Source organism: Nelumbo lutea, chromosome 3, assembly GCF_056320005.1.
Source record: "Nelumbo lutea isolate HS-2025 chromosome 3, American lotus-T2T, whole genome shotgun sequence".
NCBI lineage: Eukaryota > Viridiplantae > Streptophyta > Magnoliopsida > Proteales > Nelumbonaceae > Nelumbo > Nelumbo lutea.
Genome location: NC_142686.1, coordinates 86,660,036 through 86,687,304, shown reverse-complemented (window position 1 = coordinate 86,687,304; position 27,269 = coordinate 86,660,036). Strand labels below are relative to the sequence as shown.

Here is a 27,269-nt window from a genome sequence, read left to right as displayed (position 1 = left end):
CAAAAAATGATAAAATAAGGGAAATTGTTTGAAAAAAATGAAATTTAATTTTTAAAAATATGTTAAAATAAGAGAAAAATTTAATATATTAAAAGTAATGTTTATTGAGAAAACATTAAAAGACATAAAGTAATTGAAAAAGAAAAATAAGGGAAAATTAAAAATCAATAACTTACTTTACACGATTAACTTGTTAAATAACTTAGTTTCCTAAACTTATTGTAAAGTTAGTATAATTAGTTTTACAAAAATTATAAAAATAAAATTTAAAATATTAATAAAATGACATAATGAAAAACAATAAAAATTGTTAATAGACTTAGCAAAAACTATTTATTAGTTAAAATTCATACAAATTAATAAAAACATATTTTAATTAAAACAACAAAATTTAATTTTAACTTAATAGAATAGTAACTCCCTCTCCTTAATCTCTTCTAGATTTTCGTTTTTTTGGTTTATGAAACAATACACAACCCAATAATGATGCTAAGTTGGATAGGGCTCAGATTTGCTCAATTAAAGATGCCTAAGACATCTGTCTAAATGTCACTTGACAAAGCCCATGCATCACATTTAAGGTAATGAAATTAATAGAATGCGATAAAAATCATAAAAATTAAGATAAATAATAAAAATTAACAGAAACTTATCTAATAACAAATAACCCAAAATTATTTAGGTTAGACTTGGTACAACTTGGCCCAATTGATACTGTGATAAAACTCTTGCCACTATTTGTTTTAACACCTGTGAAGAGCCCATTTGATTTGTGACAATAGGGGTGTAGAGTCGGAATCAGAATTCCAATTGCAAATATTTAATTGAGCAGAATTGAAATCCCATTCTTATTCCTATTTTTTTAGAATGGAATTCCCCCATTTGAGGGTTCTCTTGGAATAAAATCCCATTTCAGCTTATTCCAATTCGGATTCAAATCTTATAGCATTATAACTAACAATAAATTCAATAATCTTACCATTTAGCAGTCATTAAGTAATATTTTAAAGCTAGTAAAGTAATATGAATTAGTAGTAATTATGTAATGTAAGTCCACTCTTTCATGGCTTCCCCGTCGACATGAATGGATACCTGAACGGTGGGTTGATTTTGAGATTTTATGCATAAAATAAAATTTCAGTTTTGAGTTCTATTTATCACGTAGAGATAGAAAAAAGTTCCTTAGCGGAATAAAATTTCAAATAGATTTTTATTTTCATGTTGGAGATGGTTCGCGGTTTCAGTTGCTACATTAGAGTCCATAAAGCCCTAGCGAGATCTCAGACTTCTAGGGTTTTTACGCAATACAGTAGATATATTCATGGTAGAGAGTTTACAGAGGAAGAGCTTACTAACAAATCCAAAGATCATGTCTTTGAGCCGGAAAATAACAAATGTAGCATGCTCCACTCACCAATTTTATCTGGAAACCCTGATTGTAATGCCGAACCAAACCCTACTTTGTGTGCTCATTTGGTGGAAATAAATGATTTTGATGAAACTGAACCGAGGGAAGATAGTGAAGAGATAAGTGGTGGAGGGTATAAAAATTTGGATGTTTCTGATGATGATGAAGAATGGGATGATGAAGGAGAGGGTGATGATGAGGATGATTTTAGGGTTTTAGATTTGTTTGATAGGAATAAGCAGCCAAAAGAAGGTACTAAGAGAGTGGAAGAAGTGGAAGAGGATGTATTTAGACACCCTTTGGTTAGAGAGATTTGTAGATTAGTTGACCGTCGATCAGCATGGAATCCGAAGTTGGAGGGGGACCTGAGGCACCTATTAAGAAGCCTCAAACCCCGGCATGTTTGTGCGGTTCTTCGCTCTCAGGCTGATGAGCGGGTTGCTCTGAATTTCTTCTATTGGGCAGACCGACAATGGAGGTACCGCCATGATACAGAGGTATACTATGCAATGCTTGAGGTACTCAGCAAGACCAAGCTGTGCCAGGGTGCAAAAAGGATTCTACGGCTTATGGCTCGAAGGGGGATTGAGCGCCGGCCTGAAGCTTTTGGGTATGTGATGGTGTCATACAGTCGGGCAGGCAAGTTGAGGAGCGCAATGCGGGTATTGAATCTAATGCAGAAAGCAGGATGTGAGCCTGATTTATCTATCTGTAATACTGCAATTCATGTTCTTGTGATGGCAAATCGATTGGAGAAAGCATTGAGGTTCCTGGATCGGATGCAACGTGTTGGAATCACACCTAATGTTGTCACATATAACTGCTTGATCAAGGGATTTTGTGATGTCCATCGTGTTGAAGATGCCCTGGAGTTGATTGATGAAATGCCTCACAAGGGATGCTCCCCGGACAAGATTAGTTACTACACTGTTATGTGTTACTTTTGCAAAGAGAAAAGGACTAAAGAAGTAAAGGCCTTGTTGGAGAAGATGATGAAGGATGGGAGTTTGTTACCGGACCAGGTTACATATAACACTCTGATCCATATGCTTTCAAAGCATGGTCATGGAGATGATGCCCTTATTTTCTTACGGGAGGCTGAGCAGGAAGGATTTCGGGTGGATAAGGTGGGGTATAGTGCAGTTGTCCACTCATTCTGTCAAGAAGGTAGGATGGACAGGGCAAAAGAGATTGTGAACGAAATGTTCTTAAAAGGTTGCATCCCTGATGTGGTGACTTACACTGCCATCATCAATGGGTTCTGTCGAATAGGTAAGGTGGATCAAGCCAAGAAGATGCTTGATCAAATGTACAAACATGGTTGCAAACCAAACACTGTATCACACACTACATTGTTAAATGGACTTTGTCGTTCTGGGAATTCATTCGAGGCAAGACAGATGATGAACATGAGTGAGGAGGAATGGTGGACCCCAAATGCCATCACTTACAGTGTTGTAATGCATGGGCTTCGTAGGGAAGGGAAGTTGGTTGAGGCCTGTGATTTGGTCAGAGAGATGATTGAAAAGGGATTTTTCCCAACCTCTATTGAAATTAATTTACTGATCCAATCTTTCTGCAGAGAGGGGAAGGCAGGTGAGGCCAAGAAATTCATGGAGGAGTGTCTGAGCAAGGGATGCGCTGTTAATGTTGTAAACTTTACGACTGTAATTCATGGATTTTGTCAAGAAGATAACTTGGAAGCTGCTCTCTCCTTGCTTGATGACATGTATCTAATTAATAAACACCCTGATGTGGTCACATATACGACAGTGATTGATTCATTGGGAAAGAAAGGTAGACTAGAAGAGGCAACTGAGCTTACTAAGAAAATGCTTAATAGAGGCTTGGTTCCTTCACCTGTTACATACCGAACAGTTATCCATCGTTACTGCCAAAAGGGTAGGGTGGAAGATTTAATGAAGTTGTTAGAAAAGATGCTTTCAAGGCAGGAGTTCAGGACAGCATATAATCAAGTTATTGAGAAGCTTTGTACTTTTGGGAACCTAGATGAGGCTTATAAGCTATTGGGCAAAGTTCTGAGAACAGCTTCAAGAATTGATGCTGGTACATGTCACATGCTTATGGAGAGTTATTTGGAAAAAGGAACTCCTCTCTTGTCATATAAAGTGGCTTGTCGAATGTTTAATAGAAATTTGATTCCTGATTTAAAGTTATGCAAGAAGGTGAGGGAGAGACTGATTTCGGAGGGAAACTCAAAAGAGGCAGATAGACTTATGATACTTTTTGTTGAACGAGGGCTTCTTTCACCTCAGTATCAGTAACATTTGGGAGTCAGATCAATCACTAGTACATGGTCTCCCTCCATAACCCTATGTTTCTTTCAGGATGGAAGTTGGAGCTAATGATATAATTCATGATTTAAAGTTATGCAAGAAGGTGAGAGAGAGACTGATTTCGGAGGGAAACTCAAAAGAGGCAGATAGACTTACAATACTTTTTGTTGAACAAGGGCTTCTTTCACCTCAGTATCAGTAACATTTGGGAGTCAGATCAATCACTGGTACATGGTCTCCCTCCATAACCCTATGTTTCTTTCAGGATGGAAGTTGGAGCTAATGATATAATTCATGATTTAAAGTTATGCAAGAAGGTGAGAGAGACTGATTTCGGAGGGAAACTCAATAGAGGCAAATAGACTTACGATACTTTTTGTTGAACGAGGGCTTCTTTCATCTCAGTATCATCACTAGTACATGGTCTCCCTCCATAACCCTATGTTTCTTTCAGGATGGAAGTTGGAGCTAATGATATAATTCATGATTTACAGAACATAAATCTTGGTAAGAACTATATTTCTTTCTTTCTATTTTATATATTTCCAGGTTCTCTTTTCTCCACTTTGATCTATGTGAAAAATGTTTCTGTTGTTGTCTTGACTTCTAGTTTCTATGCTTGTAGTGAAGTTATGCACCAAGGTAAATGAGCTTTGCACCCCAGCACCCTAAAAAACTCCTCCAACCACAAAACAAAACCTAAAACTCAAAATCTAGACATGAAAAAAGTCACAAAAACCTGTGAAAGCTCAATGGGTTCCAAGAATGGCTAACAACTGGACTAACAATCTAGCTAAGCAAAGGGTGATTAGAAATCATTTGTTTTGGGCAAAATTGTAAAATTCTGTGGGAGCTTGTTTTTGCCCTCATTATTGTACAAATGTATAATTTTGTTTTAACTTAATAAAATTTCATCTTTATTGCTGATAAAAAAGTCAGAAAACCAATGCCGATCTAAAACTCACAGACAAAACTAGAAGCTTTGTACCTAACAAGCTACCATTGTTGTCAAGGTGTTTAGGTGATTCTGGGCAATAGTAGGGCATCTAGGAATTGTCTAAGCAGTAAAAGATTTATAAAATAAAAACCAAGTCTTGGTTAGTTGCCTAGTTTTATAAACCATTAAACATGCATAATAATTGAAAGCAAGCAGTTCTCTTTATCATGAACGTTAAACTAGATGATGACCATCTCATACTTGGTACGAGGTTACAATGATGAGGGGAGAGAAATGCAATGGTGTTGATTCTAAGTGTTGGCCAGAGAAGAGGACTGGAGGAAGGGGAAGAAAGTTTTAAAAATCAGAGAAATCGATATGGCCATGGTTTTCCTGGTAGGGGAAGAAGCCTTGGGGTGGTTTCAGACCTTCATGGAGGATGCTATTCAGGTGAGTGGGAAGTTAGACTGCAAAGATTCAACTGAGATTAATGGCATGAAGTATGTAGCAGAAAGGAGAAAGAATTCTAAAGGAAGGTATGTGGTGCTTATGGAATTCTTTGGGGTAGGAAAAAAGGCAGATGGTTTGCTTCCCCAAAGGAAAGATAAAAGGAGCTGGAAGAAGTAGTTCTTAGGAAAGAGATTTGTTGGAGGTAGAAATCAAGACATCAATGGATTAGAGATGGGGATGGCAATACTAAGTTCTTCCACACACTTGCTAATGAAAGGAGGAGAAAGAACTTTGTGGAGTCGTTAGAGGTCAATGGTGAAATTGTGGATAATCAAGATGACATTGCTAATGTTTTTATGAGTCAATTCAGGGTAGTCTACAAACAGTAGGGGGATGTAGGGTTTAGAGTGGCCAAGATTGGACCTTGATTTGACAAACAAGAACTTTGTGGAGACGTTAGAGGTCAATGGTGAAATTGTGGATAATGAAGATGACGTTGCTAATGTTTTTATGAGTCAATTCAGGGTAGTCTACAAACAGTAGGGGGATGTAGGGTTTAGAGTGGCCAAGATTGGACCTTGATTTGACAAACATGCTGGAAAGGAATTTTGATTTGGAAGAAATAAGGGGGGTTGTATTTTCAATGGACAAATCTAAAGCACCAAGACCAGATGGTTTTACTATGGCTTTCTATCAAGATTATTGGGACATTATCAAATTTGATTTGTGGGCAATCTTTGAGGAGTCCGCGGAGGAACATTTCATTAGTCCAGGGTTCAACTCCACTTTTCTAGTCACCTAAAAAGGAAGATGTGGTCCATCTAAGAGATTTTATACCTGTGTTGGTAGCTTAGTCGAACTAGGTTCAGAGAGAGAAAAGATAAAGAGAGAGGAAGAAGAAGAAGAGGAGAAGAGAAGAAGAGAAGAAAAGGAAAGAATTGTCGATCTGAGAAGTCAAAAGGACTCTCCTAGTCGATCACATATATATTTCAATACAAGATACAATGTCTAATATGCCCCTACTTAAGTATGGGACATGTAACTTAACACAGTACCAAACAGACAAATCACATCTTAACTTATGATAAAAAGACAGAAGTACCCTTCCTTAGCTGACTCTAAAACTCCCCCTCAAGCTAGAGAGTATATGTCATATAGTCCCAGCTTGTTACATATATAATTCACTCTTCCTAAACTCAACCCTTTTGTAAACAAGTCTGCCCACTGATTACATGTTTTCACATGCTCTGTACTTGTGACTTCAGTAAGGATTTTTTCCCTTAACAAAATGGCAATCTACCTCTATGTGTTTAGTCCTCTCATGAAAAACTGAATTGGATGAGATGTGAATTGAAGCTTGGTTGTAACAGTATAGTTTCATATGTTTGCTTATTGAGAACTTGACTTCTTGCAAAAGATTTTTCAACCACACTAGTTCACATGTAGTGTGTGCCATGGCCCTGTATTCTACTTCAACACTACACCTTGCCGCAATAGCTTTCTTCTTGCTCTTCCACGTCACTAGATTTTCTCTAAGAAAGGTGCAATAACTTGTAGTGGATCTCCTGCCAGACATTGAACCTGCCCAATCTGCATTTGTATAGCCCACTAAGAACCGGGTAGACATTAAGTTCGTTTTGAAGATTTCTCATACTGGCATAATACTCTTCAAGGGTTTGATTTCCCTGTTGCAAACTGAAATACTCCTGATAAAGCTGATAGACTCTCGTAGTATTGTCTTGGCTGGAATAGAGTTTCTTAGCATGTTCCCATATTTCCTTTGTTGTATCTAAGAATATAAAGTTGACACTGATTTTGGGTTCCATACTGTTCCACAACCACAACATGATTTGAGCATCTTCCTTCTTCCAATCGCTAAAACTCGAAGATTCAGTTGTAGGTTTCTCCTCCCTCACATGTTTTACTTTTTTCTTAGCCTTAAGAAACACTTCCACTGACTTAGCCCATTGTACATAGTTTTTACCGTTGAGTTTAATGGATGCCATTTACACATTTAAAAAATTTGGGGAAATCATAACACTCGATTTCTGGTCACCACTGACATCTCCTATTGACTCCATCAAGATTTCAATTCAAGAAACTGGTTCTGCCCTTCCAGAAAGAAATTTATCAGTCCAGACAAAACTATGTTGTTATTTGAATACTACAACAGTTCACTCACCACCTTACAACACCTCCTCATCCAACTACCACGACTCAATACATACGATACTACTTAAACATACATTCGGCCACTTCTGTCAACATAAAAAAACTGGTCATGACTTCTAATAACACCACAAGCCACCATCTGATAAGAAACCTCTCTTGAAACTGCTGAGTAGAGAGTTCAAACCACCATAGACATAACCACATGACCACTAGGGCTGTCTCACATGGTGACAGCAGTCCAGAAACCACCAACTAGACCACAGTAATCCTGGGAGCACCAGAATAGGTTACCGCAGCCCTCTATAGATTGCCGCAACCTTATCTCACCATTAATCCAGGTTGCGCAGCCTAGAAAAAAAATAAAATGAAAGAAGGGGAGAAGAAGGACCGATCGCAATACCAAGAACTTGAAGCTGTAGTCTTCTTCCCTCCTGCTTATTGCTCCGGTATCATGTGTTGATAGCTTAGTTGAACCAGGTTCAGAGAGAGAAAGGAGAAAGAGAGAAGAAGAAGAAGAGAAGAAGAGAAGGAGAGAACTGTCAATTGAGAAAGTGAGAAGTCAAAAGGACTCTCTCAGTCGACCATATATATATTGTCAATACAAGATACAATATCTAATGTGCCCCTACTTAAGTATGGGACATGTAACTTAACACAGTACCAAACAGACAAAGCACATCTGAACTTATGATAAAAAAAACAAAAGTACCCTTAGCCTAGTGACAAGAATTTATAAGATTATGGCCAAGGTGTTGTCTTTAAGGTTAAAACTAGCCTTACCCAATTTAATAAACCAATTGCAAGGGGCCTTCATTCAAGTAAGACAGATTATAGATTAAATTCTAATAGCAAATCAATGTGTGGAGGACTTAAAAGAGAGCGAGAGAAATGTAGTGTGTAAAATGGATCTGGAGAAAGCTTATGATTGGATGTGGTTGATTGGCCCTTCTTGTTGGATTCATTGAGAAGTTATGGTTTTGGAGAGAGGTGGTGTGGTTGGATTGAAGGTTGCTTGAAAACTTGCCATTATTTGATTTAGTTAATGGAGTGCTTAGGGATTTCTTTCCATCTTCTAGAGGTTTGAGACAAGGGGGTCCCCTTTCTCCCTTCCTTTTCACTTTGATAGCTGATGTGTTTAGTAGGCTTATCTCGAGAGCTGATAGTTTGGATATGATTAGAGGTTGGAGGGTAGATAGAGAGGGTACTGTGGTAACACATTTGTAGTTTATGGATGACATGATCATTTTCTATGAGGCTGGAGATCTATAGAAGGCAAGAAATTTGAAACGAGTGATAAAGCTGTTTGAATGTGTTTCGAGGTTGAAGATTAATTTTGAAAAGAGTTGAGTGGTGGGGTTAAATTTGGAGCATGAGGAGCTGAGTGAGATAGTCCTTAGATTGCCCTACCTCTAACTGGCCTTTGAAATACTTGGGAATGTAATTAGGAGATAATCCAAGGGAAGGAAGATTTTGGAACACAATTGTAGAAAAATGCGCAAAGAAGTTGGCAGTTTGGAAGAGAAACTACATCTCTCTTGGGGGTTGTATTACACTATTACTTTAATAAAGGCTTCTCTAGCAAATCTTCCAATATACTTTCTCTTGATCTTTAGAATGCCAGGAATGTAGGTCTTGAAGGTAGAGAAAATTATGAGGGATTTCTTGTGGGAGCTTGGGGAAGGAAGGAAGGATCATGTGGTTAGGTGGGAACTAGTGTGTAGGAGGAAGGAGTAGGGGGTTTGGGTTTAGGTAATTCAAGGAAGAAGAACACAGCTTTGTTGGGCAAATGGCTGTGGAGATGGCCTCTAGAAAGGGAAAGACTTTGGCACAAAGTTGTAAAAAGTGTTCATGGTGCTGCAGGTAATGGTTGGATGCTGGTGTATCTCGGAAAGCTACTCTTAAACTCTCCTCGGAAGGCTATTCATAGTATTCTCCTTTTTTTTTTTGAACTTGATCAGATATGATGCTTGTACTAGAGATAGGGTTTTGCTTCGGGAGGATGTTTGGGTTGGTAAGTCTACCCTCAAGGACCTTTTTCCTTCTCTTTATTCCCTTTTGTGTTTTAAAAATGAGCCAATCTAGAGGGTTGCGTCCTTTTCCAATTTGTTAGGTCTTAACTAGAATTTGGGTTTTAGGAGAGATTTAAGAGATTTTGAACGTTACTAGGTTGGCTTGCTCCTTAAAACTCTTGACCCTGTTTTTTTGGACCCTTCCACGCCAAATGATCGCATTTGGATGCTTGATTCCTTGGGTTCCTTTTCTTGTGCTTCTTTTTTCTCGTCTTTGTGCTCAATTCCTAATCCTCAAAATTTTCATAGCAAGGAGGTTTGGTCCAAACCTATCCCTCTAAAAGTGGGAGCCCTCTGTTGGGAAGTGTCTCTTGGAAAACTAAACACTTTGGATGTCTTGCAAAAAAGAAGACCTTGTCTTTGTATCTCCCCTAACTGGTGTACCCTCTGCAAAGTAAATGAAGAAAGTTGTTACCATCTACTAATCTCTTGCCCTTTTGTTGTAGGCCTTTGGGAGAAGCTTTTTGGTCTTTTTGGGTGCAAGTGGATAGAACTGATGCAAATTTGTAGTCTCTTTGACAGGTGGCCAAAGAGAAGAGGTAGAGTCTTGTGGAAGTGTGCTAGAGCTGCTTTGCTGTGAACTATCTGGGAGGAAAGAAGTGCCAGAATTTTCAATGATAAGGGGAGGGATAAGACTAGTGTATGGGGAAGTATTTTAAATAGGGCCAAAGTTGGGTAAAGTCCTTGGACCTGTTTTGACCTTTCTCCTTTGATGGCATTTGGAGGAATTGGGAGAAAGTTGCCAAAAGTTAGAAATAAGCCTATGGTGGAATGGAAGCTTCTGGAAGAAGGTGTTATTAAATTAACTTTTGATGGCAGCCGTCTAGGTAACCTAGGGCTGTCCGGAATTGGGGGAATTTTCAGAAATACTGAGGGCCAGATCATAGTTTTATTTTCTGGTCCTATTGGTGCTGGAGATCCAGTTAATGTGGAAGTCCAAACCATACTACAAGGAGCAGAGATTGCGAAAGAGTTGGCAGTGGAACACTTAGTCATTGAAGGCGACTCTAAACTGGCTACTGGGTGGTTAAAAGAGTCGGAGATTGCAGCCTGGTCCTATAGGGGGTTTGAGAAGATTCAAATGGTTAACATCAAATATATCAGTCACAATTCAATGGGAAAGAAGATTGGAAAATGGGTTGGCAGATTTTCTAGCCAAACAAGGGGTACATAGGAATCGGCTTTTTTGTGCTCATTTGTAAGCTTTATGATAGAGTTTAGGGGCTGCACCTTGTGTCTCTTTGCGGGGATTTTTGTTATATGTATCCTTGTTTTTTTATACAATAAAATTGCTATTATATCTATAAAAAAAAATCTATATGATAAATTTAAGTTAGATTTTTATTTGGTTTAAGAGATTAAATCTGGTTTTATTTGTAAATATTTGCATAGAACTAGAAGAGAGAGTAACAAGAGAAGAGAAGAAATAGAGTTATTCGAATAGAGTTGAGTTGGGTATGCCATCTCAATCACAACTATTTATTCTTATTACACTTTTTCCCTCATTTAAGTATTACTGCACTCCCCCTCAAGTGGAGTATAGATGTCAATCATGCTCTACTTGTCTAATATAGAATCCAATTTCTTCTTTACTAAGCTTTTTGTCAAGAAAATCTCATTCTTGTTGATCTTCTCCCTTGTAAAATTCTTGTTAGCTTCCACATGCTTAGTTCTTTCGTGTTGCACAGGGTAATGAGCAATACTTGTAGCTGCTTTGTTATGACAGTATAACTTAATAGGTTCCTTGGATTCTATACCAAGCTCTTGCAAAAATATTTTCAACCACAACTCTGATAGCCCATTGGCTATAGACCTAGACTTAGCAACCACATTTTGTTTTTTGTTTTTGTTTTTTTTTGTTTTTTTTGTTTTTTTTTGTTTTTTTGTTTTTTTTTTTTTATAACTTCTACAAGTGAGTAACTTTCCTCTAAGAAGAGTACAATATCTTGATGCAGACTTCCTATAGACCTAGACTGGGCAACCACATTCATGTATGCTTTCAACCGAAGATGTCCATGATTAGAGAATAAGAGGCTTTTCCAAGAGAATTTCAAGTATCTAAAAATTCTCTTAGCTCTTTCTAGATAAGGAAATCGATGGGCTGAGGGGCATGCATATACTGATTTATTACCTCAACTGCATAAGCTATATCTGGTTATGTCAGAGATAAGTAAGAGCAACCTTTCAACTAATCTCTATAGCATACCTCTATCTTCCAGAAGATCTTCATCACTCCCATTAAGTTGATGATTGGCATCAATTGGAGTATTTACAGGTTTTGGCACCAAGTTTCCCTGCTTCCTCTAAGAGATCAAGAGTGTTCTTCCTCTGGGACACAAATATTCCCTTCTTGGACCTTACTACTTCAATGCCTAAGAAATACTTGAGGTCTCCTAGATCTATAATCTCAAATTTAGTGGTTAGAATTTAGAAATGTCTTCAGCTTCTTAATCTCATCTTATTGATCACTTGTAAGAATTATGCCATCAACATGATCAATGAGTGCAGAAGTAAGACCATTTTCAATTTCACAAATAAAATATGATCCACCTGATTCTGTTTGTACCCAAACTTCTTGACGGCTGTACTAAATCTGTCAAACCAAGCTTTTGGAGTTTTAAGACATAAATGAGCTTCTTTATCCCACGGACCTTTGCAAAAGGAACCATAAAAACCATGTGGAGGTAGCTTTTACACTTTTCCTTCAGTTCCCCATGGAGAAAAGCATTTTTAAAATCTAACTAATGAGCATCCAGAGATAAGAGTACCTTGATGGAGTTCATTTTAGCTATTGGGGCAAAAGTCTCAGTGTAGTCTGTTCCATTTTTTATAATAACTAAAAATTTCATTGATTAAAGAAGAGAGCAAAAAGTACAGGTACAATTGGAGATAAAACAACTCCAAATCCAAATTCAATAGAATGCACAACCTGTAGAGTTTTTCACCGACTAAAGTCTTTAAATCTGTTTTTGGATTTCTGGATGACTTCTATGGGAAATGGTTGGAAGTTGCCAACTTATCTTCTTCAAAACCCCAGACAAGTATGTCTTGGGCACCACCAATTGAGAGATAGTTAAAGCTAAAATTTGATGGCAATAGTAGAAAGAATCTAGGCCTCTCAGATGTAGGAGGCATGCTCGAGAATGAGTTAGGTTAGGTGGTGGCTATCTTCTCAGGTCCAATTGACATTGAGGATTCTTTGAGAGCTAAAATTTTGGCATTTGTGGAAGGAGTAATCAAAGCAAAGGAGGTAGATGTGTGTAAGTTGATGAGGGAGATTTTCAATTGGTGGTTGGGTGGTTGCAAAACAAAGGGAATGACCTTTGAATGTGCAAAAATGAGTTAAAGAAGATTAAATGGATATCTAGGGATAAGGGTGGGCCTTGGCGCAACGACTGGGTTGCTCCATTGCGACCTGGGTGGCCAGGGTTCAAATCTTGGAAACAGGTTACTCCTAAAAAAAGATTCTTGCGTTTCTCTCTTCCCTAAGTGTCCCAACTGTTATACTTTTCTACATGACTCTGGATCTTTTCTTTGGTTTAACAAATGAAGTGGGAGCAAAGAGGCTAGAACATTGGAAGGTGGAGTCCACCTACAACTAAACAAAGCAAGAATCTCTAATACTAGTAATGAAAGGGTAGGAGATTTGCAAGTGAAAGCAAGATTCACCATTTTCCTTGCAAATACCATACCAATGAGGAGATAAGCAAGAGTGAGTCTTCCTTTTTTGTAAAAGGTCCCGGGTGTTAATTTTATCATGGTAAACCTCCCAATTGAAAGCTTTGATTCTAGGTGGAATTGTCTTTGCCCGAATCACTTTCATGGAAAAGAATGAATAGGAATCAAAGGAGGACTTAGGAGTTAGGACTTTAGAGAAAGAAGCACAAGAAAAGGAACCTGAAGGTCAAGGGGTCCAAATTTGGAAGGTGACAAAGCACTTCCTTTTTCCATAAGATGGCTATGAATGAGGAAGGATTAATCTATATTGCTAATAAAAGAGCGAATAGCCCCATTTTCTGGGATTTTCATTATACATTTTTACCCCTTATCTAAGCAACATACAACGGACATAAAAAAGGGCATATATGTCCTTTATTCTCACTCCAAAACTGCCAACTTATTGTTAGACAGTGTATGCCCTTAGCTCCAATCAGAATGATGTACATTATGACATTTATTGTAAATGAATAAAGTACATATTTGATTCATGTTATTATGGTATGTTTTTGTATAATACCCTTAAACTGGACACATATGAGACTCGTGTTAGTTTAGAATGTTCACAGTCGATGGATCGATCTGGGGAGATCTATCTTGATAAGGTTGACACTGATGTACCACCAAGTTGGTTGGGATGGCCTGTCTCAGTTGCCAGGGTGAGACCTGACTTACATGCAATGTAGGTTTACTTGAAACCCTGAATCGGACTAGAATTCCAGTATTGCTCTGGACCTTGGTGATTAGTGGGAAAATTTGAATGTTACACCTGACCCCTAGATTCGATTATGATACTGCATTGGGTGTCGGATTGGGCTGTCTTTGATATGCCAATCAATGAGATCTTTAGAGGGGGTCAAAACCTAGGTATGTTGGGACAGTCTGAGAATTCATCTGAGTGAGTGATCATAGTGACAGGATCAGCCCCTTTGTTGAACAAAGGTAATGATCGGGGATGCACTCTCTCTGATGGATACCAAAGCTGTCGGCAGCTGATTTCAATCGTTGAAATTTGTTTTTGCAAAATATATTTATATAGAGATATACATATATACATTATGGTTTCAAAATGTTTACAAAATGTTTTAATTCCCGGGATCCATGTGAGTAGAGAGTGCAACACTGTTCCTTGCAGCCGAGGGAGAGGTCCTCTCTTGTCGGGTAGTGTTTGATCATTATGGGCTGAGAGGTTAAGTGTAAGACCATTGAGGGTAATACTTGATGGGCTAATCTTGCATCTGCTCACAGTCCTTGGGTTTTTATAAGGTGGCTTGACCCAGGGACCACTTAGTGTAAGTGTTGGGCCCATTAAGATTCCATGGTGATGGGCTCAGGGGTTCACTGTCCATAACAGTGAATTAGGCCAGGCCTCGTAACAGAGGCTAGGCTGAACCCATGTGGCTGATGTGTAGATCAATGTTTGGGTCCCACTCCATACAAGGAAACCCAACTAGGCAGCAGTCTGGAAGGTTAGTGAGCACATGGACTTAATGGGCCTAAAGCCCAAATCGAACTGGTCTAATTTGATTAGTTAAAGAAGGGGGCGGATCTGGGATTTGGATCAACAGATAGGATAGGGAGTTATCCCTATCCACTCAGAGAGTCCAGATCCAAATACAGATTTGGATTTGGAAACTCCTAATAAGATTAGGAGGGCTGATCTAATCTACAGATAAGATAAGTGCTTATCCTTATCTCTTAAAGAGAAGTCCTGATCTAAATACAAATTTGGATTAGGAAACTCCTAATGAGATTAGGAGCTCTCTTTAAGGCTATAAAAGGAGAAGGAGGGCGAACCTCCATTTATCTCAAGACAATCAGATCCAAGATCACAGAAAGAGAGAAGATAGCTACAGTAAGACTGCGCCATCTTCTGCTCTTGCACCCTCCTCCTGCTGCCGCCATTGCCAGTTTGTTCTCCACTGTAGGAGCGATCAAGAAGGGTTCTTGATATCAGTTTTTGGAGAAAAACTGATCTGAAGTCGTGCTCACATATCCTCCATCGAATTCTTGCTAAAGGATTCGGTTCTTGTGAAGAACCTGTTGATTTTGCTCCACCCTACGTTGTGTCATCTTCAGTGGGAGCAGTCTTTGGAGTTTTCCTTGGGTGTGAATACCTTCATTGGGAGATATTGTTTCTTCGTATCAGGTACCTCCCTCTCCTACCTTTTGGTTTCAGAACTGGTTCGGTTCTTAGTTCAAGATTGATCTTTGAAAATGCAGATTTTCTAAAATAGGGAATGCGATTCCCAGATGGGAGAGAGAGAAATTTTTTGAAATTTCGCCCTACCTTCCTGCAGGGTTCGGCCATCCATATGATGGATCTCTCAGCCCTTCACTTATAACTATTCAAAAAGTGTCCTTGAATTGTAAATAGTTTTGTCTTGGAGATAATGTCATGTTTAAATGCACGTACATGTTTACGAGTACAATAAAGAAGTTGAATGTGCATGGGAACCTTATTGAAAGAGGATGAGATAGAGAAATCAGTCACTGATTTTTATAGAAATCTATACTCTGAGCTCTTGTGGATCAGATCAAGGCCAGATGGGTTTACATGTTGACGAATTATCAGAGGAATAGATAGCAGAATTAGAGAAGCCTTTTCCAGAGGAGGAAGTCAAATTTGTGCTAGGGAAAATGGAGGGGGACAAAGCTCCAGGGCCAGATGGTTTCTGCATTTTGTTCTACAAAAAGTTTTGGGAGCTGGTAAAAGAGGACTTGATGAAGCTGCTGAATGAGTTTCATTCTTCTGCAGCCTTAGATAGAGGTCTTAATGCTACTTTCATATAACTGATTCCCAAAAAGAAAGGGGACTCTGAGCTCAAGCAATTCAGCTGGAGCAGTTTACTAGGAAGTGTGTATAAAATCATTGCAAAGCTCTTGGCCTCAAGGTTAACATTGGTGATGGGCTCTATTATCTCTATTTCATAAGGTGCTTTTATTCGCTATAAGCACATTCAAGATGGTGTCCTAATAGCTAATGAATTAATTGATTCTAGAAGAAGCGGCAAGATGGGCCTAGCATGCAAATTTAATCCAGAGAAAGCTTATGATCATGTGAATTGGGATTTCTTGATGGCTGTTGGGAAAGTGGAAAAAATTTGCATGCTTTAACAGATCTTTTGGGATGCAGGACTGGTGCCTTGCCCTCTAAATACTTGGGATTGCCTTTAGGAGCGAAGTGTACGTCTAAAAGCATCTGGGCTCCTGTGGTGGAGAAAATGACCATAAAACTAGCCTCCTGGATGGCAAGATACTTGTTGAAAGGAGGTAAGCTGACTCTGATAAAAAGTGTGTTAACCAGCATTTATGTTTATTTTATGTCTCTCTTCCCCATTCCCTTGGAGATAGTCTTGAAGATTGAGAAAATTATGAGAGACTTCCTTTGGATTGGATGGAAAGACTAATAAATATCATCTGGTTAGCTGGGATCAGATTTGCAAGCCAGTCAAGTGTGGAGGCTTGGGAATTAGAAAACTTAGAACTTTTAAGTTGGTCTTTTGTGGCACATGGTTCGGGGGTTCTTCAAGGAATCCAATGAATTATGGAGATGAATCATTGCACAAAAAAAATGGTCTTCAGATTAATGACAGGATGCAGCTTGTTCAATTTTCTCTTATCGGTGTGGGGTACAAAATGGGATCTACGGAGCTTACCCTCATTTTTTGTAAGGAATTAAATATACGGTTGGAGCTGGCACCAGGTTGAAATTCTGGAAAGATAATTGGTGCCCTGGTATTCCATTGAAGGATGTATTTCCAGAGTTATTTCTGTTGGCATCTTATAAAGAGGCTCTGTGCTGATTCTTATGTTGTTTCTGGTGATTCTCCTGACTGGGTTCCCTCATTTAGAAGAGTTTTCAATGTTAGGGAGATTCCTCAGGTTTCAGAGCTGCTGTCTAGGCTGCAAAGCATAAGAATAAACCCACAAGTTCCAGATCAGCGATATTGGGTTTGGTCCAAAGTGGCCTGGAGCCTGCTTCACTTTGCCTTCCCTAGTCAAGCTGTTTGGGGTGGTATTGCCCCTTCAAAAGTGAAGTTCTTTGTCTGGGAAGATACTGAAGAGAAGTGCCTCATGAAGGATTTGCTGATTAGAAAAGGAATGGTGCTGCCAGATACCAGATGTGTCTTGTGTTATAAGGAGGAAGAGACTTCTAATCACTTGTGTATCCACTGTTAGTTCTGTGCTAGAATCTGGTCACATTTTTTCAAGGCTATCCCATACCTTAATTGCATGCCTAAGTCTGTTACGTCCCTACTCGAAAGCTGGAAAGTTGGAGGTATGCATTAGAAGGGGCGTAATCTGTGGAATGCTATTCCGCTGCCAGAAGACCTTAGAGGATGTTGGGTACCGATTTGCTTTTCAAGGAAGATCTGTCTTCTTTTGTGGTGGTGAATGTGAATTTTTTTTGGGGGCTCGTAAGGGTGTTCATATGTACAGAAGTTTTTGTACAGTGAACTCATGTATACTTTTCTTTTTGATTAATACAATTTTACCTTACCTCTTCAGAAAAAAAGGGAAGAATATTATTAGGTGTAACTGAAGAGAATTACATCCAAAATGTTGCCAAGGTTATACGGGAAAAGTATTTATCAAAATGAAAAGATTATAGGGGGAAAATCAGTTAAATAGTCCATTAACAAAAAATCATTCATCAACTCAAATCAATCTAAGACACTGCAAATGAAGAGGTCCATGATGTTCCTATAGCACTTCTAATTTGTTATTAGACTAGGATTCAAAGTTAGAATTTAATGTAATGGCAGTAGAAAGCAGGCAAAGTCAACGGGTATTTCCTCAAAATGCAACAAAGTATGTTCTTAATCCAGGGGGAAATCCAGAGAATAGTGACTTGATATCTTCAGTAGCAGAGAACTACTAGAAAAACAGAGAAGATGAGATCATGCATCTCTCCAAATTAATATCAAGTGGAGAAAACGACCAACTGTAGAGAACAAAAGTTAACTAATTCAATTCTCCTGTTTTGGACAGATTTATGTGTATACATTAACTGAAAGCTTTTGACTAAAATAGAAATTTGGCAATTACTGAAACTGCAGCTAAATCCTAATTATGATCCTAGAAATTCCTAAGAGTAGAAACAGAAAATAGAAAAATAGCAACATTGCAGCTAATTTAAACTAATAGTTTCCTAAATAAACTAGGAAACTACTTATTGAATTTCTTCTAAAAAATACATGACCCTAAAGAAAACAACAGCTGCTTTAAAAATAGAAATTATACATTTAGAAACTACTGTAGCATCTTAATCTGGATGCAACCATTGGTTCCTCCTCCTCTCATATGTTTTAATAACTTAGGGATGCTCAAAATCTCTATAGAAATTGATTTGTTGTATCCTTATTGCTGCTGGGAGGTGAAATACATTAGAATCGTACTTTGTATATAGAGTTTCCATTTATCAAAAGCTAAGAATACTCCTATTTCTACCTCCTTTTATTTATTTATTTTTTAATTTTTTAAGCCTATAGGTCCTATAAATAGTTGTCAACCTTGATAGGTTTTTTTTTTTTTTTTTTTTAATTCTTTTTATGCTTTGGTGAAGTGACTGAACAATTTTAAGGCTGTTGATTCTGAAAGTAGATCAAGCTTCACAGTGATTGAATCTAATCCATATTTTGCAATTGAATCTGTGAGCAGGAATTGGAATGTCATGCCTGATCCCAGTCTCAAGGTTTCATGCATGTAGACCAACTATTGGGAGTCCAGCTGCAAACTTTTTTCTCTTTGGTTTCTTAGAAACGGAAGTTGGAAGTTGTAACTGTGATTAGGCTTTTGATTGCATAGCAGCAGGCCAGGAGACATTAGTTTGTGATGGAGGTAGGGGTGCAACTTGGGTTGGGAATTTGTTAATTTGTTGATGGGCCTAGCCCAATCCTGAGCCAGATACAGTTGAAATTCTTTGAACTGGACAATCTGACTTGCATTCCTGGATGGAGGAGATTTCTTAGTGGTGTGGAAATGTGCATGTAGCATCTTCCATAAACCTCTTTTCTAGAGGCTGAAGCAATCTTGTTGAATATCCACTTGACGAAGGGGTTTTATGAAATTGGTGACTGCAAATGGCCCCAAGGAAGTGATCAATGTATTAAAAATGGGGGCAGCCATCCAACCGAGGAGAGTGCACTTACCATTAAAGGTTGAACAGAAACTCTCTTATTTGATGTATTCTTTCCTCTGTTTGCCACAATGCTACTAAGAACTTTCTAGATTCATTGTTCTTTTACTTCTTTGCATTCTGAGGAAATATATTTTCTGACTGCACAGGCATATCAGCTAAGTGCATGATGCATGGTTTGAGACTAGTAAAAAGTTCGAAAGACAGTCAGCTTGCTAGAAAGACCAGCTGTTTACATTCCAAAGAGTAAAACGAAGTCAGTGTTTGATCTGTTATACTGTATTTTAATTTCTGATACTCATATGGAAGCTTCATTATTTAATGAAGACAGGATATTTACAAATTAATCTATTTTGAGGCCCATCTCTGTGATAGGATGAATTCTGTTGTTTGTGTTCTTCCATCTTGTAGTGCATACTAGCCAGGTTCATCGCTGACTATTGTCTGGCTAAATGTAAGTTCTCCTAACAAGGTAGGTTCAATTTACTCCAGCTCCTTGTCTTAATGCAAATGATCATTTTCTGCTATTGCATGTAAATCGTTAACACAGGCTTGTTGAGCTAGCATCAGAACAGATAGTTTGGTACTTTTTTTGATAATAAAAGAAAATTTCATTAAAAGAAAACAAGTACACCCACAAGCAAACATAAGAACTCATAATACATCAACAAAAAAAGCTGTAATATCACAGCTTTGTAACTGTAAAATGTCCCACAACCTCTCCCCTAAGTCCTCTTTCTTGACTTGAGCGAATTCTGGATGCACCAGCACCCAATCTGTAGAGACTTTGCCGATGACTGCCACTAACTTCCTCAAACTCCAACCCTTTCAAAACACCTTATATTTATTTTCTTTCAGATGCACTCCAGCAGCAATCAGACCAAGCCAATCGCCATTGTCATGGTCCCAGATTTCATTTTTCAATCTAATATGAAAGGACTCCAGCTTCGCTTCCTGAAGCAATACCACATCTGGCCTGTTTTGTCTCAGAATATTGCATGCCACCATCCTTCTTTCGTCCCTTAAACCCTTGACATTCCAACTCAGCAACTTCATCACTGTTACACCCCCTTCCCCACCTTGAAACCTTCTCCCACTGCACCTCCCCTATTGCTCGCCCACTAAACCATCCTCCCTCCCCTCTCCTTCCAAACCTCTCCCCTTCCCCTAAAGCTTTCTTCTTTTCACTTTCCTCTCTTCTTACCCATTCAAAATGTTCAAATGCTCTCCTAACCACCCCTTCCCCTCCTAGGAAAAAGAGACCAAGGGATTTTCCAACCTCCACCAGCCTTCTAACCAGGTTCTCAATATCCACTTTTCCATTCACCAAATTCACATGCCCTACTGCTTCTTCCTCGCCCACTTGCTCTTCGACATCCCCCCTAACTCCCTCACCAATCTCCGATTCTCCCCTACTTCAACCACTTCTTCCGCAATATCCCCAACACCTGAGCCTCCCTATGCCATTGATCTTCTCTTTTTGTTATACACTTGTTGGGACTGGATTGTTTGGCACCTTAGTGTCCTTGTTATGCCCTTTGGGGTTCTAAATAGGAGGATCAACATGAGGGGGCATGCCATCAACGGGGGTAGGTTGTCTGTTGGTGGAACCTGGGGTGCTGGGATGTGCTACCCTAGAGCTCGTAAGGCGATGAGGTCTTCGACTTGTTGGAGGGAGTTGAATTGCTCTTGTGCCACAGGTTGGTTTTGGGACTCGTAAAGCGGAGGGACGCGCTCGGAGTGAGGTCCCATACAAGGAGAGTGGGTGTTTGAATGGTCAGAGATGTTCTTTGGAGGCATCATCGTCAGGTCACAGAAAAAGAATGCAATGAGATTGGAAGCTTTTTGTGTCGGTTCTCACAGGCGATGTCAATCTGATGCTGTCCGAACTAAGGTGGACCAGCAGTAAATGAGGTGTCCTAGTGAGTTGAACGAGCTGAATTAGATCTGATGACTTGCAAACACTGAAGTGTGGGGCCTCGAGGTGATTCCTTGGGGAGTACTTCGACGCTCAAGTTAGCAAAAGAAAGAGGCTGGCTATGTTGAGCTAATGAGAACGAGCTGGTCATAGCCGAGTAGAGCTGAAGAGCTTAAGAGAGCAAGTTGTAGAAGTGGAAGTAGAAGAAGCTACCTCATTTGGTGTGCCCTTAATACCTATGAGGGGTGCCTCTGTGCTCCTCGCTTTTCGAGACATGTGGTGTGCTTTGGGATGACCTCTAGTTGAGGTTCCAGGGGCGGCTCCATGCTCCTTGTGTAAAGGAGGTTAAGTTGGGCTTGGTGTTCGTCATGTGTCCCTATTCATTTGGGGTTTGCAACATGCACCGTAAATGTACTCCTTGGCGAATAGCAACATGCCATGTCTTCGTTCTCTACATCGATTGATTTGATCGATTTAGTTAGGTGTCTTTTACATCAATATCTGCATGGTGGTCCAACCGGGGTGAGATACATCCCCATCATTACTAGAACTAGTCATTAGTAGAAGATGCAATAGGAACTATATGGTTTGTTGTATTACCATTTTGAGGAGAGGAAGTAGCATCAATGTTAGGTGGAGAGGGAAGGTTTTTGCAATTCAATAACGGTCCGTGTAGAAGGTAAAGGAACAACTTCAACTTGTACGGATATAGGTGAAGAGGAGTCTTATAAAATCCTAGAAAATTGGTGTTCATCAAACATGGCATGGTATACAATAATATATGGTTAAAGTAGATGATATAAAATACAACCAAAGCTACACAATATAGAATAATCAGGCACACAACTGAACAATTTCTCAAATGGTGAGAGATTACCAAGACCCAATGTTGGCAACTGTAAATAGGAAAAACTATTGTCTTTATTGCCTTCTTTTAAAAGGGGTTGGGGAGACTGGACTCAATAACATGTCAATGTTTTCTCTTGACACTACCATTATTCTCATAAATATGGGGGCAACTCACATGATACAAAATTCTTTCACCATCCAAATATTGAGATAAACAACGATATTCACCTCTTCAATCACTTTGAAACATTTTTATTTTAGTGGAAAATAAATTGTCAACATGTCTTTTGAATTTGAGGAAAGTATCAAAAACATCACATTTCCTTTGAATTGGATGAATCCAAGAAAATTGTGAATAAGCATCCATAAACAAGACATAGGCTGGAAGGAGTACAAATACAAAAATGTAGAGTGCAAAAGCTTGTATTTTGTATTATTTTGCATATATTTGTACTGTGCATATTTGTATTTGTACCCCTTCCAAATTGAGCCATAATAACATCCTTTATTGGACAAAACTAGGGTAGGTTATTGACTCTATGTGTTTTGATGATAACAAATTCATTGAGAGTACTAATGGTGTGATTAAGTATGCATCTGTCTTAAATAAATTTCTCGGAACCACAATTGTATTAAAACATGTTTGCCATGAAAGATGAAGAATGGAAGTTCTACTTAATTAGTAGCTTGAGATTTATGTTCTCTACACCATCTTTAAGTCTTTCTATTGAGGAAGCTCTAAGCAAATTCAAGCATGACAAGGCTCTACAAGAACTCAAAAGATTTGGATTTCTCAAGAGGTTGCTTGCTACAACTCATTAAGGAGGAAGATTACATTAAGTTGTGCTTAAAAGTGACAGTCTTTAGGATTTTGATGTAACCAATTGCATAAGATGCATTTTCTATGATGCTCAACAAAACTAAACTCGGTTTAGGCAACCTTAAAGACCAATGGTTAGAACAACTTTGGTTCATAGGCTTTCTTAGGCTTAAACAAGTGTTTAGAATCTCAAAAATATATTTTAAAAGCCAAATGAAGAAGTTCTAAACCTTTGGATACATATTTTCAAAGTTTTTAAGTGTTGGGTTGTTTGTACGGTAGGATTGCCTAGACTCTATTGCATAGTCAACTACTCAGAAATGTATAGTTTAACTAACTATGATAGTTAAGGTACGATTTGTTTGACCAAGAAACATAGTTGATTGCCTAGAAATATATAGTCAATTAACCATGATAGCTGATGCATGATTTTACATGACTTTGAGACAGCTGACTACCCGAAAAGCCATAGTCAATTACCTATAATAGTCGAGGCATAGAAATCCCTATTCGAGAGAAGTAATCGACTACCCAAAAATGCATAGTCGAGTAACTTAGACAGACCTAGTTCAAGTTGTTATCAATTAACTGATAGGAGGAACCAAGTGATTAGAAGAGAAAAAAAAAATTCTCCCTTGTAGTAGATGACTACCAAAATTTGTAGTCAACTACTTTGGAGATATTTGACTGCTTGAAGGATTAAACGCTTATTGCTATATATCTTTGGTAAGCCTTTTACCATGTTAGAGAAAATTTGAATCATTACTATGAGAAAAATCCCTTTGACGACTAAAAAATGATCACTTTCTCTTAATTCCTCTATAAATATAGGTGTTTAACTTGATTCAATCAAGCCAAACAAGAGAAAAGGAACCTGTGCTATCATTGTAAATAGTGTATAATTGTATTTTAATGAGAGCAAGTTAGAAAGAGTCATTCTTGAAGAGATTAATAAGCTTTAGTTACTTCAAAGGTGAGAAAAACTGATAACCCTTTTAGCTTGTACAACTCACCCATCTATTGTGAGTTTCTTCATCGAGTTGAGCATTTAGAGAAAAACCCTTGCAATTGAGTACATTTATGTTGTATATTGCTATATCTGCCTATTTAGAGATTTTTTGCTATAACTTTTCATTGTGCTACATTTGTATTATCTTGAGTGTAGGTAGATGTTCTAGTTTTAACACCAAGGTCTTGTTGGCACTTGAAAACCCAATTGTAAGGTATTGGAGGCACCCACAAGTCTTATTATGTAAGGTATTGTAGACACCCACAAGTCCTACTAGTTATGATATTGTAGGCACCTAGAAGTCCTGTTGATTAAGGTATTGCAGTCACCTAGAAGTCTTGCTAGTTGTAAGGCTTTTGTTGGCACCCATAAGTCTAGCTAGTTAGTGGAAATTCCCAAGGGTGGCCTAAGGCAAATGACATAGGCAGGGTTTTTGTCGAACTTCTGTAAATCTTGTGTACCTTGTCTCTATGCTTTATTTGCTTTGTCTTTCTTTATTTTGTTAAAGTTTTTGCAGTTACTTCGCTATTAACATTACTAACTCCTTTAGCTAATTGGAAAAGTTTGAACATTTGATTATCTTGCTGTTATTGCACCTTGTCTAAGTGCACTAAATTATCTTCTCTTGATATGCAAAATACAAATTTCTTAGTGCGGGTCTTATGCTACTAAACTCATTAACTCTATTAAGTGCACTAACTTATTGGTTTAGCAGTTTAGGTATTTTATTGCTTACTAAACCATTTGTTTAATTGCTTTACATTTATAGTTGTTTACTTTCATTATTTTATTTATTGTTCAACTGTATTATTTACTTTAAGTAGTTATCTTATCCTTGAGATTATGGTAGCAACCTTTCAATTGCTTGAATCTTAAGTTGATTATCATGAATATTTGGTCCATCTCTCACTTATTCTATTGTGGCTAGTCCTTTACCTCCGGCTACACAAATAAGCACATTCTTCTAAGTAGTTGCCATTTATATTTTTGTTTATTTACTTTCAATTGCCATTTACATTTTGTAGTTACTTCCATTTATTGTTTATTCTTTATTTAACTACAAATTTACTAACCTTTCATAGCAGCTTGTTCATTTCTTTGTTATATTTATTTTCAACTGCTATGCACTTTTAAGTAGTTGTAATTTCTGTTTATTGTTATATATCTATTTAATTGCTAACTCTTACAACATTTGTTATTACATTGTTTATTTTTTTTGAAACTGTAGATCTTCATTTAATAGTAAAATTAATCATTGAGAGCATTTTCTTGATTTACTGTGGAATCCGCTAACTGAGCCTTATTTTGTTGCATCTTTCTTAATCAAGAAGGCTTAGCTTTAGTTTTTGGGGGAAGGGTTTTGAATTTAACACATTCATAGTTTAATTTTTTAAGCTATATTCAATTCACCCCTTTGTTGGGTAAGGCCATCGGTCTTAACACAGGTCTCCACACATCAGAAAAAACTAATTCTAATGGAGAAGAAATGACAGTAGAAGACATGGTAGACTCAAACGATGGGCCGTGTCTAAATGACCCACAATAAGGAAGGCCATGTCTAGAAATAATTATTCTAACAACTTTAAGAGACACACGAACAAGTTGATGATGCCAATCTTTTATTGAAGCTCTCTCTCTCTTTCTCTCCCCCACCCCCACACACAAAGTTGCAACATCATCTTGCTTACTACAAGCTGATCCCATAAACTAATAGAGTTCATCTCTATTGGGCCTTACAACATTTGTTATTACATTGTTTATTTGTTTTGAAGCTACAATCATTGATAACACTTTCTTGATTAACTGCGGAATCCACTAAGCTTTATTTCATTGCATCCTGCTTTATCAAGAAGTTTTTGGGGGAAGGTTTTTTCAATTAGCTTAGTACACAATACGAAACTTCCGTTGACTCCATCCAAAAAATACGATTTGTTTTTCAACTCCTCCCCCCACATAAGCAAAATAGTAATAATATTATACCGTTATACCCCTCAACGCAATTCGAAACAGGAAAAGAAGTCTGTTTGAAAATCGACTTCTTTCTTCCTTCGTTCGAAAACGATGACTGTCTTCTTCCTCGTGCTCTTCCATTTGTCGTCCGGTAAATTGCTCCCCACCGTCTTCTTCCTCATGCTCAACAAGGGAGAAATGACGACTTCCTTGTTGCTCTGTTCAAAAATGACGACTTCTTTGTTGCTCTCGACCGCCTTCTTCCCCATGCTAAAAAAAGGAGAAACAAACTCTATTCTCTCTTGACGGTATTCCTCATTTTGGATGTAACATTCTCAGATCCCCTTGTGTCCACCAGTCACCGATGGTGGACGACACTCAACGTTCACCATTCGGAGGAAGCTTGAGCATCGATTTACTATTCATTGTCCGTCTAAGGCACCCTACGTTGATCGTTGAAAGGACGCTTGAAGTTGGGTTTAGCGGCTGTTGGAAGGATTCTTAGGCCCTTGCGTTCAATCGCCTTGGAGGTCTTCGTGTTTCCGACTCACTCCGGTTGGATGCCCGTTTGTTTTCGGCTCACTCTAGTGGTTTAGCATTCCATTGGCCAACCGTGCAAAGGCTTCCCTAGCTTGTTGCACTGTTACACGTCGTTCTTAGTCAGTATTGGTGATTAACCGTCCAACCCCTTCATCCAATCTTGTTAATTTGCGGTGCATCGGATTGGAGATCAGAATCCCTATTTGTTGGCATTGTTCGACCACAAGTAATTTACTATATTACATTTTTTTCCTTGGTTGATTGTCGTAAGGACCTCTATAAATGAATATTTGTATATTGCTTAGTTCAGTGCTAATGAAAATGAATTGTTTAATGTTAATTAAGATATGGATGTTGTTACCATGGGTTATTGAACATTTGTATGTATGAATAGCCAACAGAGTGTCGGGAATCAATCCCTAAGTAGTTTGTAGTATGATACTAAGTATTGCTATTGCAAACGGAAATGCATCATTTGAATTACAATAACTCTGAATAACCCGTAGAAGTTGTTTTATAGTTGTTGATTAAAATTTGAGGTAATATTTTCAGTGGGACAATATTATTTGTTAGCATTGGTATAAGACATGTATATTGCAAGTGACATGTATTGCACTTGCAGGAGTAGGTGCTGGACAACCCAACGACTGAAAGTGATTTTATTGGCAGTTGCAAATTTTTTGAGTGGGCGATTCCTCGAGGTTGGTCAGATGATGTTACATCGGAAAATAGTCATGGCGATGTTGTGGAACGCCTTGGAAATGTGGAGAAAATAGTCGATGCTTGCATATGGCAGACTGAGTCCATGAAATCAGTCTATGAGTTAGCTATTGAAGGGATGACTACAGTTAGACAACTTGTTTTTCTTCTTTTTTGTTATTATTCTCCTCACATTGGTTTTGTGGAAATAGTTTATTATAAGTGGTGAATACGTTGGTTTAGTGTTTTTATGATTGTGTTAAAAGGCTCCCCTCCATTCATTTTCATGTTG

At 38.2% G+C, this 27,269-nt stretch overlaps 1 protein-coding gene across 4 annotated transcripts; it reads left to right on the top strand.

Moving 5' to 3' along the window:
• Positions 1–946: 946 nt before the first annotated feature.
• LOC148866204 (Tetratricopeptide repeat (TPR)-like superfamily protein) lies at positions 947–27,269 on the top strand. Of its 4 annotated transcripts, XM_088974884.1 has the most exons (4): positions 947–4,212; positions 18,715–19,213; positions 19,342–19,448; positions 26,901–27,269. In XM_088974884.1, the coding sequence occupies exon 1, from the start codon at positions 1,219–1,221 to the stop codon at positions 3,691–3,693; it is 2,475 nt and encodes an 824-aa protein (XP_088831010.1). In that variant the 5' UTR covers positions 947–1,218; the 3' UTR covers positions 3,694–4,212; positions 18,715–19,213; positions 19,342–19,448; positions 26,901–27,269. The 4 variants fall into 4 exon arrangements, with proteins under 4 accessions (XP_088831010.1, XP_088831011.1, XP_088831009.1 ...); XM_088974885.1 differs by lacking the exon at positions 19,342–19,448; XM_088974883.1 differs by lacking the exon at positions 26,901–27,269 and having other exon boundaries at positions 19,342–19,573.

Coding starts and splice junctions, on each gene's coding strand:
- LOC148866204 (XM_088974886.1), top strand. CDS start 1,219: ATGTTGGAGATGGTTCGCGGTTTCAGTTGCTACATTAGAGTCCATAAA.